The sequence below is a fragment of the Acartia tonsa genome, chromosome 7 (assembly GCF_053477335.1).
Source record: "Acartia tonsa isolate MP-2025a chromosome 7, ASM5347733v1, whole genome shotgun sequence".
Lineage (NCBI taxonomy): Eukaryota > Metazoa > Arthropoda > Copepoda > Calanoida > Acartiidae > Acartia > Acartia tonsa.
In genome coordinates, this window is record NC_137266.1 from 9429389 (window position 1) to 9444999 (window position 15611).

Sequence of the window (15611 nt, forward strand, 5' to 3'; positions counted from 1 at the left end):
ACAAGTGTATAAGAATCTGATTAAATATAATTATCCAACATGGATTGATATTTGGAATACTGCCCATTAATAACACTTTATCTTTATAGACAATATCTTCTCTTAATTTTTAATGCTTAGTTAAAAGTTTTAGTAATGGTTAATTATGTGATTGATTTGAATTAGATTTCTTTTCTATTGATTCCTAATTCTATTTTGTTTGATAATTTGTAAAGCCAAACAAAGAAAAACATCCCAAAACAGATATGCATGAATGGATGGTTAACCCAGTAGATGTAAGTAATTTCCTTTGGTTAGTTTCAAAGTCAATATTCAAGGTACAATTAAAGGTGTATAGTAAATTCTCAAGATACTTATACAATGCTAGATTATAAGTTAGCATAAGACAAACAATTTTATTTCAGGGTAATAAGCAATGATGAGATTTAGATTTAATGTTTGCTTATTCAAATTAACACAAATTATTTAGCATATCATTCTTGCAACCCTCTCCATAGGGAAATGATTGTAATGTAGTCAATAATGAGTTTGACCTACATCTAGAGTTGATGTAAGTAATAAGATGTGTTTTATTTTTAGTAGCGTCAGTCCGTAACGCTATGGGGGAAATGGGATTTACTCAGCTCCTATAAAAGATAGAATGCTGAAATTTTTTGACAACATTCCCATCATTAAGGAGCACAATTAAGTATAAAACATCGATGGCAGTAGGACCGCTTTTTAGCAGGTTTTAGGCTATTTTTTTATTTTTCACATTTTTCTCCATATCTTCAGTGTTTATGGTGCGATTTTCAAATTTTTTTCAGTTATAGACATCTAAATTAAATTTCCAGTCGTTTAAAGAAAACAACTATGACGGTCAGACTGCCTTTAAGCAGGTTTTAGGCTATTTTTGTATTTTTCACATTTTTCTCCATATCTTTGCTGTTTATGGTCCGATTTCCAAAATTTTTTCAGTTATACATATCAAAATTAAATTCCTGTTGTTTAAAGAAAACAACCATGATGGTCAGACTTCCTTTTTGCAGGTTTTTGGCTATTTTATAATTTTTACATTTTCCCCCATATCCATGATTTTATTTTTTGTGCTTCGCTACTTATGGATGTTGTCATCCTTGTTTATATGTTTATTCATTTTAGGTATATGCTTGTTTGTATGTTAGTTTTGTGCTTAGATATATATGTTAGTGTACACAATTATTTTTATTAGAGACGTAGCTACAAAAGTTTTAATCTTTTAAAATATCTAAAAAAACAATAATATGTTTTTACTTAGTAATGTACATATCTGTATATGAAACGATTTGTAAAGCAAAATAGGCTGCAAATTTAAATACTTATGTAAATTTTTATTCAAGATGCCTATACTAATATAATAATCTTTCTTGATTTCATCAGATTTACTAATAGTTCTAATCTTTCACTTAAATCTAAAGTCTACCTAAAGGCATCTGATCTTCAATACATTATCAATTTTTATATATTAAAAGCTAAGCTTTTCTATAATTAGGGCTGGTTCGTCCGTACTTCCATCCGTCCGTCCGTCCGAGATAGATAGCTTTTTTCGTTAGATTAGGCATGTTAGAATTGTCCTATCGATTGGTGATTCCTGTAGTTGTTGGTTACGATTTAGAAAGCGTAGCAACTCTATAAACATTACCAGAATGTCCGTACGTCCATTTTAAACATGTTGATTTTTCTACTTCTTTAACAACAAATTTTTCTGTGTTCTAATAATCCTATTGATCTGATTTTTGGTATATTTATTTCTGGGACAACAAAGTACAATATAATAAGCGAAGCAACTCTATGATTAAGTCCTAAAAATGTAAGTATGTCCATAAACATTATCCTGTATCAAGCAGTTTTTCAACAAATTTACTTACAATTTTGCTTTGACTCTTAATATTTTTATATTCTGATTATTCAGTTCTGACACTATACAAGTGTTAATGTCCGTTTGTCTCACCGTTTCAGTGCTTCGCTTTTATGGATGTTGTCATCCTTGTTTCCTGTCTATATTTATATATCCTAAACAATGTAAGTATGTATCTAGTTTAAACACATCTCTAAGTATTATTGTATTGAAGACAGACTCTATATGTCAGAGGTAATGGCAAATTGATTGATAAAAATGATTCCCCCAGGTAATACTCAAGAGGTCAATCTACCCTCAATTAACCTTCCTTTATTGTGAGGGTAGACCACAGGATCATTAATACATCCCCCCCACCATCCCCAAACTCCTTAGTCAATGACCACAGCTCTGTTAATTAGCTTCTTCTAAGCAGCAAATCTTCTGTATAAAATCTTATGAGTTACACATTTAAATTACAAGAGGAGCAAATAATCTCAAGTGCTTTAGAAAAATCAAGGAAGAATGTCTTTTTTAGAGGATTATTTGTGGCTTTTAAACTAAACTTAGAGATAAGATTAGAGATAATGAATTGTTTTATTTCATACAAGCAAAGCCTTGGTCTCAAATTTTAGTCACAAAAATATTATATTTTTCCATCTTAAAAAAATATTTAACATCTTCTAATTTATTAATAAGTTACAAAAATATTCTTTCTTAATTATTTTAGTCATCATAATAAATTTGATGAAATATGTACATTAATTGCCACCCTTACCTGCACATTATCATTCTGTTTATTCTCATTACATTTCTTATTATAATCTAATTATTTTCTTTTATTTGTAATTATTTGTTTTTTCTTTATGGTTTCTCAACATGCTTTTTTCAGGTTAATTAACAAATAATGAAATTTATGAAGAGAAATTTAGTTCAAAGTTCAAAGAGTACGAAGATCTTCTTTTTTAATTAAGCTTTTTTTAACACTTATCGATTGGGGGGGGGGGGGAGGAGCGTTGAAACCCCCTTCCTTTTTTTCTATCTCATTTTTTTTGTGTGTGAAAGATAAAGGTCTATAACTGAAGGACATTTTTAATATATGGGTATGTCACAAAAACCGAAAAATGACTTATCAAACAGGGGACATGGACAAAAATTTGTAGTCCTCTACCCCCAAACCCCGCCACCCCAACTGATTTAGATCCGGAAAGGTTCCCGACTTTTAAGTATTAATACAGCCTTTTGAGATTGTAGTGAACAGTTACACAAACATCTTACTACTTAAGAATGCAGATAAAATTATTCATGAGGCTAAAACAATAAATGCAAAATAATTCTTGTGATAAAATCAAGTTGAAAGTTATTGCTGCCATATGCAAGGATGTTGTCCATGTAATATCTAAACATTTATAATATCATAGAGGCAGGGGAAGAAAAGAGAGAGATGAGGAGAGGAGAGAAAGAAAGAAAGAAAGAAAAAATATGAGACAAAAAGAGATGTTATTGAACTGGGAAAGGAAAAATTATTTTTAAAAATGCTGAAAAATATACAAATATACATTATTGAATAAAATAAGACAGAAAAGATAAAAGCTGTAATTATGTATGCAATCTAGAATTACTATAACAAGGAAATATTATGAATTTAGATTTATTATCATTCACTTGTTGTTGCCTTTCTTATACATCTCAATATCCATTGCAAAAAAAATGTTAGATACTCATTTGATGACAAATTCAAGGCTTTACACTTACATTAAATATTCATAAACTCTCAAACAATTAGAATTGAGAAGGCTTGAATAAAGCGAAATATATTTTCTACAAAGAAGTTTGTTCTTTCATGTGTAGTTAGCTCTAGCCGCGCGTTTTTTGAGATTAAATATTCAAAATGAAATACCTATAAGATAAATATTGTAACTTTCATTTCTAACAGTAAAGAAAAGCCCAGTTTATTGTCAAACATTACAAATCTATCAGTATCTATTTCTCTTCATTTCATTTGTTTATCTATAGAACTATTCATTCACCTTATGAGTAACTATTTATCCGTCTCAATCTATATATCTTTCTATCAATCTAAATATCCATCTATCCATCTAAGTTACCTTTAGGTACTAAGTGCATGGAGCAGGGTGAATCTTGGACCCCCATCAAGTTTTGAGAAGAACAGGACACACTCGAATAATCCACCCCTGAACCAGCTATAATTATCTTTTAATTTTTTAATGGTATAGGCATTTCTAAGGTTTTGCTGGAATCTTCTCAATTTACTGTAATAAAAGTGAACTGGCATATATTCACTTCTACATTATGTTCAACATTACAAATCTTTAAGATAAACAACTGTCTTTTTTTGTAAATATTCCCTTTTATAATGAGCACCCAGTAGGTAATTTACTTGGTCCGTAGGTATGTTTGTCATGTTAAAATATATATAAAAATTAAATAAAAAAGTTTTTGTGATTTTTTAATATTTAATTTTTATCGAATTCTAAACATCTGATCATATTCTCATTCATGATTTATTATGCTTCGGTATTTATGAATGTTGTTAACCTTGTTAAAGAACAACTTCTACATTTATGATTTTAATCAAATTGTATGATACACTTTATTGTTTGAAAAGTACTTATGTACATATATATGCAAATAAATATGTTGAAATATCAGACACAAATATTTAAACAAAATTCTACTCTAAAGTTTTGTGTTATAAATTTGTTAGGGAAGTTTTAACATAACAGCAAAAACATATTGATATCCTTTTATATAAAGTAGTAAGGGTTTTTTCCCCTTAGTTTAATATCCCAATAACTACTGATAGGGTTCTTCCTTTTAGAATTGCTTCCTGTGATGGTTTTAGGCTATTTTGTTTTTAAATTATAGTCCTGGGATGGTTTTAAGCTATTTTATCTATTCTCTCTCTCTTTCTCTTCAAATAAAGATCCTCTAGAGGTTAAAGGTGTAGCCGCTAGTAACATTATAAGCAATTACTTTGATCGTGCTATAGTACGAAATAAACATTAAACCGACTATTCAAACCAAAATTTGAAATTGAAACTTTACTTTTGCTAATACCTATGTTTAATTTTCTTTTAATTTTACAGGAACTCATGTTTTGGAGAGGGTTACTCTCGACATTAAAGAAAATTAAAAGCATTCCTGGATTTAATTGTATTTCTAATTTAGGTGTCAGGGTTGTACGCTCCAGGATCAGGGAGTTGTCACCGGATTTAAAGTTCCACCTGAATAGATAGATAGTTAGATTAGATGGATTACCTTAAACATAATATTTTCTTACTACCCAGAAGTTCCCTATTACCTCATATGGTCGAGGATGCTGTCCATGACACTTTATTATCAGGTCTAAAACCAAGGATAACTAGGGGGAGCCAAATCTCTCCTTTTCTGACCAAACGCCCCAGGTATTAGGTTAAGTAACATCTAAAAGACAATCAACTCTTTGATTGCACGATCTTAGTATGGAAGTTCTAACTGTGAAAGGTAATGAGTTGTGCCTATTTTTGGCCGAGGTATTTCCCAAACTCTTTATATCGTGCCCCTGACATAGGTATCACTTTTAACGTCTTTAATTATGACGTGGTGTTTGGCCGATATATGGAACTTACACCTTCCCGACAACGAGCGGATGCGCTACGTGTTACGCCACAGTCGCGGGTTTATATTGATGATAATCAATATACCATCGAAAGCTATTCTTTAGTCTAACTGCCAATAATACAACATAATAATTATAACATACCTTTGAAAATATAATTCCTCTTATCTAAAACGGAAATATTTAACCAAACAAAAAGTGTTTTTCTATATTTCTTTACAAGAAGTAAAGTAGGAAGGAATTAAAAAGTTTTTACTTAGTTGGATAAAAAGACTCTTAACCTCTGCCACTAAATTAAGCTAAATAAGAAAATCATCTTGGAAAAAAGTAAAAACTTGGTCGACATTTGTTTAATGTTAAAGTTGGGATGGGAACAATATTTCTGTTTAAAAGTAAAACAAAATTAAATGTGAAGCAGATAACAGATATTCCAGTATGGCTTCGAAACCGATAAATATCAGCTGGATTAAAACCAGTTCTAAGCCATACTGAAAAATTATGTATCATATCGTATTTTATCCAGTTTGTTTTACGAATATAAAAAAATACAATCATATTACAAAAAACAGTTTTGTTAGCCCGTGCTTTCGGCAGTCCAGGGCTAACAAACTAGGTTTATTCTTATAATTGTACATTTTTACATCCACGGAAAGCTGTTTAAAAAACGATGCGATAAATAACCACTGATTTTTGTAGCAGAACTTCAAATTTTGCGATAATTCGGATGTGCAGCCAATTGATCTTATTGAAGAATTGTCTGTGTGTAAAATTAGTTGACAGAAGAGTTAAAACTTTTAGTTGTAGAGTAGTTTAATTGAAAGTCACTTAGTCAATTTTCCTATTACATTATAAAAGAAGTCTTTTACTTTATCTGTTTTCACTGTTTTGTTGGCTTTGAAATCGATTAATATCCACTATAATTAAACCGGTTCTCAGCCATACTGAAAAATCATTTAAAGCATCGTATCACAAACAATTTTCCACGAATATCACAATGATGATAAAACTGGTTTTAATTTAATAACGGAAAGCTGTTTATAATACGATGTGATAAATAAATGTAAAAAATATAAAACTATCTAAGCTAAAGATTATCTGTTTTCTGTATTGGATTTTTTTCTATTTGATAAGATTGTTATTATTTTTAGATGTACTTTACTCTGATAATAAAGTTTATATCCTATCATATAAAGTAGTAAGGTTTTTTTTGTCTAAAGCTTTATTTTTAAGGTTCATTTTTAGATTTAGGTTTTGTGTTGGTTGTATGCTATATTCTATCCCTTCACTACCCCTTGACAAGGCCCCTAGATCCTAGAGGCGAGGTCACTAGTATAAGTTTAAAGCAAAAGGCCTTAGCACCGGCTACCTACATTTAAATTTAAATATTATGCAACATTTTTTGGTTACATAAAAAGATATATTGAAACTGAACCAGATACAAAATTTTAGCCAGCTGTCAAATATTGAAATCCTTATTGTGTGCTGATACTCAGAGATCTAAAGGGATAAGACAGTGGTCAATAAATTGATGCTCTGTACATCCCCAATGATGATAAACAAAATTAACCTTTTTGTAGCTACAATTAATGGTTGAAACATTTGGAAACTAAATAAATCAAAATTTAAGAAAAGTTCTCAAAAATGTTGAGCCAACAAATAAGACAACGTTACTAAACTTTGGTAACTAGTGTAATAGACAGCCATACAGCACTATGACCCCTCCTTCCTTGGTTGATACTTCATATATACATATATATATATGTATATTCCTCTTTATATCAAGTTGAAAATTCAACCTTTATTGAATTATTCTAGTTATTCAATTTTCAACATTTTGTAACAGATATTGTATTTTCTACTCTTCCTTTTATGCAAACAACAAATATATTTTTCTGAATCAAGTTCCTTAAAACTTTGCGAAGTTTTTTTTTAAAGAAAGGTCGATCCACCCTTAAATTTATTTTTGTGGCATACTTTTTTTTTTTTAAAGAAGATTCTTAGAACGATAGGAACAATATTATATCTTGTCTTGATTATGGTCTTAATTTAAAGTAAATATAATGTAAAGTATCCTACATTTTTACAGTTTTATAGCAAATGAACAAACTTTAAACCAAATCTTTTAGATTTTTAATTTCACTTTCTTAAGAATTATTTTTTTTAATAATTTGGGTGTCGCCAATGGGGATGTTCAATGTACATCAATCTATCGGCCATTGTCTTATCCCTTTATATCCCTTAGTTTACCTAAATTTAGTTGGTCTAGGGTTGGCTTGAACAGGACAGATGAAAACAAAATTTGTTCCATCCTGGGTGAACTCTATCTTCCCGTTCTTGCCGCATACAGGAGTATCTAGAGATAAATATGACTATAAATATTAGATATAGATAGATAAATGTATTATTAACAGTAACAAGCCCTTTTCACTCCACAGGGGGAGCATGGGCCGCTGACAATTTGTCAGTGTTTCTGTAACAATGTGGGTTTTTATTGACATGGGATAGGGTTGTCAGCCCTAAGCCCTATGATTGCGGTGTAAAACGTCCATTTGTCCATCAGACAACCAACCCTTTGATTGCACGACCTTTGCCTGAGAAGTCTTAACTGTGCATGGTAGTGAGTTGCGCCTGTTTTGGGCCAAGGCATTCCTCCTACTCTAACTATTTATGTCGCGCACCTGATATAGCAGCAGTAGGAATAATTTTTAACGTCTTTAGTTTTGACGCGGTGTCGGACCGAGATTCGAACCTATCACCTTCCCGACGACGAGCGGATGCGCTGCGTGTTGAGCCACAGTCGCGGGTAAATGTATGGTGAGTTATATGAAATTCTATTTTGTAGAATAGTAAGGTTTTTTAGTCAGAAGCTTAAGATTTCAATAACTACTGCCAATATGGCAAATATGGCAATCCCTATTAATTTTTTTTCTTCATCCAAACGGGTTTAAATTTGAGGCTTAGTTGCGACTGAAGCGCGGCTGCCTTAAACTTAATAATATAAATGATGCTTCATCAAAATAAACTTAAAAATTATGGGCATTTTAAAAGTCAAAAGTAACACAAGGACAGAAACCCCAATATGATATATGAAAATACTTACGATGAACTAAAACTTGGACGACATTGCTGTAACCAATACCAAGTGAATTTTCCCCACTACAAGAATAATTCCCTGAAAAATATATATTAAATTACATCAAATATGTCAAAAAAGTTTACTGCTATTTTCAAACAAGATTTATTGAGAAAAAAAATCCAACAACCGCCCAAAAAAATCACTTAAAAATATTGCTCATTCTGTACGCGCATTTAACTTTTTTTTCATTGTTAGGTTACATTAAGAGTTGCTTCAATCCTAGCCTTTAGACTAAATGATTTAGGTAAGAAATAGCCTAAAACAACCAAATAAAAGCTTCCCTGAAACCACAATAAATTCGATTATGTAAATGATTTTGAGATTTCTGAGGGCACTTAGGGGCGGTTTCTAATGAGAGGGTGGTAATACCCTCCTCCAAAATAGGTATTAACCTTCGAAGAACCTATAAAAAGCTACATAGTAAAGGAGAACCATATTGTTTCAGAAGTTGGCAAGATCATTCAGTACAGACATACAAATAATCTCAACTCATACACATCATTCAATAAAATTCAAGATTAACTTCTCGTTTTGAAAGAAAATCTACTTAATATCTATCAATTTATCCTATATGGTTATTTGCAAAATATGACCTTAAATATATAGATTGTAAGAAAGCAACACAAGAAGATACAAGTATAGAATAAAGTATATAAGTTATAATCTTGACCTTAACCCTTGCTTACATAATATCCTCAAGATTGTTCAAGATAACTTTATCCAATTTTTTGTATATAAGTGCAACAAATAGGGATGCAAAGTAACAAACTATGCAAAAAGTTTTTCTCGTTTGACTTACAAGGATTACTTCATTTTTTCTTATGAAACTATATTTTGGTATGTTGGTGCCTGTACAAAAAACTGTACCATTTAGATAAAGCTTATAGTGCTTAAAAAAATGATGTCATACAAAAGAAATGGCCAATGGTAGGCCAGAATACAGTTGACCTTTTGTCAATAAGCTGCTTCCACTAAGCAATTTTAGAAATCACTAGCAGCTATGCCATAAAGTCCTCTAGGGGCATTAGGAATGGGATGAGTTTACCCTCAATCAATTTCAATTTTGTTTTTTTCCTTGTTTTTCCTAGGGCTGTTAACTTTAGGGATGGAGGTGATACCCTCAGCCAAAATAGTTACAAACCATCCCAGGACCTTTGAGATGCTACACTGTAAAGGAGAACCATACTAGTTAAGTAGTTAGCGAGATCCTTTGAGGCAGACATACATAGATCTTGTTACTTTTATATAAGCACATATGAATTAACTTGCCTTTATGATCATTCACAATTTACTAAATAGTTTTTATTTTAACGTAATAATAGTCATCATTCTAAACAGTTTTATTTTATTTTGATTCATAACCAATTTTACTATAATAATGCCTTTCCGTCTGTCTATCCTTCTATCTAAAAATGAGCTTATCAATCTATGATCAACTATTTGCAACAAAGCTCACCTAGCCCTGTAAAAGTTTGTTATGTTTGTGTTTTTTGAAAGCGAAGCTACTCTATAATTCATTTTGTCTAACCATCCGTCAGTTAGCCAGTTCGTAATGCTATAGTGGAAAGTGATTTTCTCATCATGTATTAAAGATAGACAGCTGATTTTTTTTGGGTGGAATATTTCCTATACGAATGATTTGTCCGTTGGTATGTCAGTATTGCTATAAAATATAAATATTAAAAAAAATAATGTAGAAAGGTTTCGTGATTCCTGATTTTAACAAACTCTCTTTAAATCTCCTAGACCATATTCCCAACCATGATATTTTTGTGCTTCGCTACTAATGAATGTTGTCATCCTGGTTTTATTGCATACCTTACCTACCATACCTCCCTACCTACCATATGATATTATGATGCTACACTGAATATAAAAAAAAAACTTTTTCCCAACCCGGCAACTACACATTCACTTTTTTTATGGATAAACTTTTTAATTGTCATCATATTTGAATCCTGGGCGCAGTTTTGAAAGGCAAAAATAATAAAACTTTGTTCATTGTAAAAAAAACTCTGACTTTGACACATGTTGTTTTCCCGCAAATTTATTCATTTTTAATTTACAAAAAATGGTTTGTTAAAACAAGGCATGTCTAAATGATGCAAGTTTTAATATAAAATAAAAAAAATTTTGGATCTAGTAAACGTATCTATTAAATACAATTTATACCTGCTTAATAATGATGGATAGAAAAATAACTAGGCAGTTAGAAAGATAGAAAGTAATATTACCTTGCTTATATTAATTATAGAAAATAACACGTATAACATAGTTATTTGAAATTAAAATTAGATTTAAAAAAAAAATACACATATTGCTAACCGCCCAACTGATATGGTTCTCCTTTACAAAGTAGCTTCTCAAAAGAGAAAACGCCCCTAGAGGCCTCTAGTAAACATATAAACAAACTTCTTGAATACATTTACATAATTCTTAAAAAAAAATAAAAAGTTATCACTAAAGCTAAATATTCGGATAGGCAGATAGTGGCATGATATTACCTTGCAATTTTCTAGATATGTTTTGAATAAACAAGTTGTTTTCTTCCAATTTATAATCCTCAACATCCAATGATATTTCTTTGCCCTGAAAAAATAGAAATCCTCATAATAAAGTAACAGGATCTCTGGCTGTTTGTCTGTCTGTTTATAGCTAGAAGAAGTCGCCTTAAATAAAAAAAAATATATGGCGCCGCATAGCGGATTTTTTTTGTAAACTGTTGTTCTTAACATAGATTAAATAGAGGCCGCTAGTCATAAATGATTTTCCATCGTAGGGCCAGTAATTTAATATAAATAACTATTTGATTTTTTGTTAATCTAAATAACTAACTTCATTTCTAAGCATAAAACACCACAATACCTTTTAAAAATATTCTCTGAGCTTATGAGTTTTATTGAATGAACCTAAACTTGAAAATTAATAAAAAAAATCTTTATCTAGTCTTTAATAATGTTGTTGGTGTAATTTTTAAATTTCCATTAAAAAACTATTTACCAAACCTATTTTTTTATTTATTTTCTAATACTTTTTTCTTATGTTAGACAACACATGCACACACAATACAAAAATAGCTGAGTTTCACTTTTTACAATTTACAACAAACAGTTTTAAATTATTACCTAGCATTAGCTTTGTGGAAAATGCGTAACGTTTGGGGTTCAAAACACAAAAAAAATAAACTTTATTATTTTATTGAAAACAAAAATTACATAGATGTTGGTGGTTGGCTTAACCATTTCAGCATCTAAATCTAAGTTATCTTTAATCTTTAAGTTATCTAAGAATCCATCTTTTGATCTTTTAACTCTAATTAAAGGATTATACATCTATAAGTATACATTTATTCCCTCAATGAGTCAATGCACATATGTATTTAAACCTTACCTGAAAATACCAGCCTTGAGAATGTATGCTTGCAGCCTGAGTATGACATGTAAGCTTGACAGCTTCACCCTCTGCAACTCCATTGTCTATGTTCATACTGTGCTCCAGTATTACCTCTGGTAATGCTAAAAATATAAAATTAGGTTAACCCGATCACTTCCAAGCTTTCTATCTTTTTTTTGTGGGGGGGGGGGGAGGGGTGGATGGATAAAAAGAGGATCTTTAAAGGTTTCGGAGAGTATTCTAGTGTATTTTTTTTTTAAATGGAGGTAATAAACACCCCTCCATTCCATTCCGTTCCCCTTTCCTTAAATAGAACCATCAAATTAAATAGGTGTACCATAAATAAGGAATAGTACCTCTTTTTAAAACCCTGCCTTTCTATTATTTAAAGTAGAAAGGTTTTGTTTTGTATAGGTGTACCATATATAAAGAATAGTACCTCTTTTTAAAACCCTGCCTTTCTATTATTTAAAGTAGTAAGGTTTTGTTTTGTCTGTAGCTTAAGATTTTGATTACTACTAAATTGAATTCTCCATTATTTTAATAAAACTTAACATGGATGGTTTTTAAGCTATTTCAAATAATATTTATGCATTCCCCTCACATTTAATACAGAGCACCTATATTGTGCGGCTTAGTCATTCTTTGTCTTTTCTTTTAAAATCCAATTTAATTTCAAATAATTTATTTATACAATTTATTTTCTGTAAATACTAAAATATATGATTTTTTTTGTGAACAAAAAGAATTCTTTTCTTAACTTATGAAAAGATAGAATGTATACAAAGTACATTTTTACAAGGTTAAAAATTTATACTCCCATAAGATTGAAATCTGTGCATCTTTATATTAGTCCTAAATATTGTGAAACTGGCCTCTAGGTACAGCTTTATGATTATGGCTGAATGCAACATAGGGTTGTATCACTTACAGATCTCATCTAATATAATTCTATTCATATCAAACCTATCAACCTACTCTACTGATATAAACTAAATATTTCAGTAATTTTTAAAGAATTTTATAAAATATTAAAATTTTTCATAACCACTTTTTTATAAGTACTGCATAAGTTATTGCTTTCAATGATTTTAAAAAAAGAACTATAGAGAAACGGATCTTTATAATTAAAACTTTAATATATATTCTGTCTCTAGAGGCCTCTAAGGTCGAGGGATTCGATGGCGGGAAGTCGACTCCACTTTTCAATTTAAATTTTTGTTTTAAATAGAAATATCGAAAATAATTCTTTTTGGGTCGGGCATTTTTTTTCTAGGGGCGATTTATGAGAAGCTATATTGTAAAGTAGCGGTTAGAGTAATCTTTTGGTACAGACAGACAGACACCCTGTTACTTTATTATAAGGATTGATATACCTGCCACTCTTAGAACCAGACTTGTCTCAAGTGTAGAGTTGAGAATTGGATTCCATGCTCTGCAAACTAGCACCCACCCTAAACAGTTGATATTAGATTTGTAGCTACGCCCCTAGAATCCTCTGGAGGGCACTTGAAGGCTGGGGGGGGGGGGTAGATATACCACACTTTTCTGGGATCTTGCTGAGTCAAGTATCAACTGTTGGGAATATCAAAGGATGACTCCATGCAAAATTTGAGCCGGTTCCGGCCAAAACCGGCCGTGAATTTTATGAAAAACCGGTTTTTTCCGGTTTTTAGGGGGTATCTGTAAATCGATTCAGCTGGAGCAAAACCGGTTAGAGGTACAAAAAATTTTACTTCACATGAAATTTAGCCAATGCAATTGCCTACAAAAATGTACTTCATCATCAACTTGATTGGACAACTCTTTCCCCTCCTAAATGTCCATTAAAACCTCGGAAACGGCAAAAATCGCCAAAAATCACGCCTTCGGCGGCAAATAACGGCTAAACAATCAGCCGGAGGCGAATGAAACATAAATAAAGAAATGTCTGCCTCAAAAAGTTGTTCAACATCAAAGAGATGCTTGAAGTCTCTAAAACGACTCCTTCCCCTCCTTTAAGGGGAAAAACCGAAAACATGTGATTTTCAAAAGTATGCCCACTTCGTGGGTGTGGGGGGCACTGAACCCGTCACCCCAGGGTCACCAAATATAAAGTGTAGGCGGCCCACAATGCTGAATTTTCACCAAGTGAAAGTCTTGTGTCATTATCTCTTATGAGAAAAAAGTTATTAATTAATTAAAATTTCAAATTGTGATTTTTTGATGGATTTCTTTGATGAAATGACAGGCCGGTCAATTTTTAGGCCATCTTTTGCGATTTTTGGGCCGTCACGCCCAAACGGTTTGAGATAATCTCACGGGACCTTTTGCCTAACCTAAGTCTGGTTATTTGTAAGGTCTAGGAAAAAAAACAGACTTACGCAAAAGATTATAATTATAATCTTTACACAGAAAAATGGCACGAGGTGAGGGTTTTAGGGGGCAAAATGAGCTGACCAGCGATTTTTGACGGCACGCAGCGACGTCGTGCTTCATCCAATCCGGGATTTTTTTTTCTTAGACCTTACAAATAACCAGGCTTAGGTCGGTCAAAAGGTCCCGTGAGATTATCTCAAACCGTTTGGGCGTGGCGGGCCGAAAACCGCAAAAAATGGCCTAAAAATTGACCAGCCTGTCATTTCATCAAAGAAATCCATCAAAAAATCACAATTTGAAATTTTAATTAATTAATAACTTTTTTCTCATAAGAGATAATGACACAAGACTTTCACTTGGTGAAAATTCAGTATTGTGGGCCGCCTAGACTTTATATTTGGTGACCCTGGGGTGACGGGGTCAGTGCCCCCCACACCCACGAAGTGGGCATACTTTTGAAAATCACGTTTTTTCAGTTTTTCCCCTTAAAGGAGGGGAAGGAGTCGTTTTAGAGACTTCAAGCATCTCTTTGATGTTGAACAACTTTTTGAGGCAGACATTTCTTTATTTATGTTTCATTCGCCTCCGGCTGACCGTTTAGCCGTTATTTGCCGCCGAAGGCGTGATTTTTGGCGATTTTTGCCGTTTCCGAGGTTTTAATGGACATTTAGGAGGGGAAAGAGTTGTCCAATCAAGTTGATAATGAAGTACATTTTTGTAGGCAATTGCATTGGCTAAATTTCATGTGAAGTAAAATTTTTTGTACCTCTAACCGGTTTTGCTCCAGCTGAATCGATTTACAGATACCCCCTAAAAACCGGAAAAAACCGGTTTTTCATAAAATTCACGGCCGGTTTTGGCCGGATCCGGCTCAAATTTTGCATGGAGTCATCCTTTGATATTCCCAACAGTTGATACTTGACTCAGCAAGATCCCAGAAAAGTGTGGTATATCTAGGGGGGGGGGGAGAAGAAGTCAACCCCCTTGATAGTTTTAAAAGGCAAAAACAAAAATAATTCTTTTTGGGAGCCAGAGGGGTCATTTTTTTGGGGGGCGATTTCTCTTGGAAGGTTGGTAATTCCCTTCCCCCAAAATAATTATAAACCTTTCTAGGACCTATAAGAAGGTAACCTGTAAAGGAGAACCTAATTGCTTCCGTGGTTACGAGATCCTTTGGTACAGATGGACAGAGATCCTTTCACTTTATTATCAGGATATGAAAATATAAACTTTAATTGACTTTATGC

General features: G+C 32.0%; 1 protein-coding gene across 1 annotated transcript in view; it reads right to left on the reverse strand.

Moving 5' to 3' along the window:
* Window positions 1-15611, reverse strand: part of LOC145324147 (cell adhesion molecule Dscam2-like) — a 30863-nt gene that overhangs the window by 1577 nt on the left and 13675 nt on the right. The window contains exons 10-16 of the mRNA XM_080166774.1: window positions 13383-13460; window positions 12004-12128; window positions 11118-11202; window positions 8578-8649; window positions 7725-7830; window positions 5021-5103; window positions 3964-4059 (exon numbers count right to left, since the gene is read on the reverse strand). Coding sequence (XP_080022900.1) covers window positions 3964-4059; window positions 5021-5103; window positions 7725-7830; window positions 8578-8649; window positions 11118-11202; window positions 12004-12128; window positions 13383-13460 — 645 coding nt within the window. The remainder of the gene's footprint in view (window positions 1-3963; window positions 4060-5020; window positions 5104-7724; window positions 7831-8577; window positions 8650-11117; window positions 11203-12003; window positions 12129-13382; window positions 13461-15611) is intronic.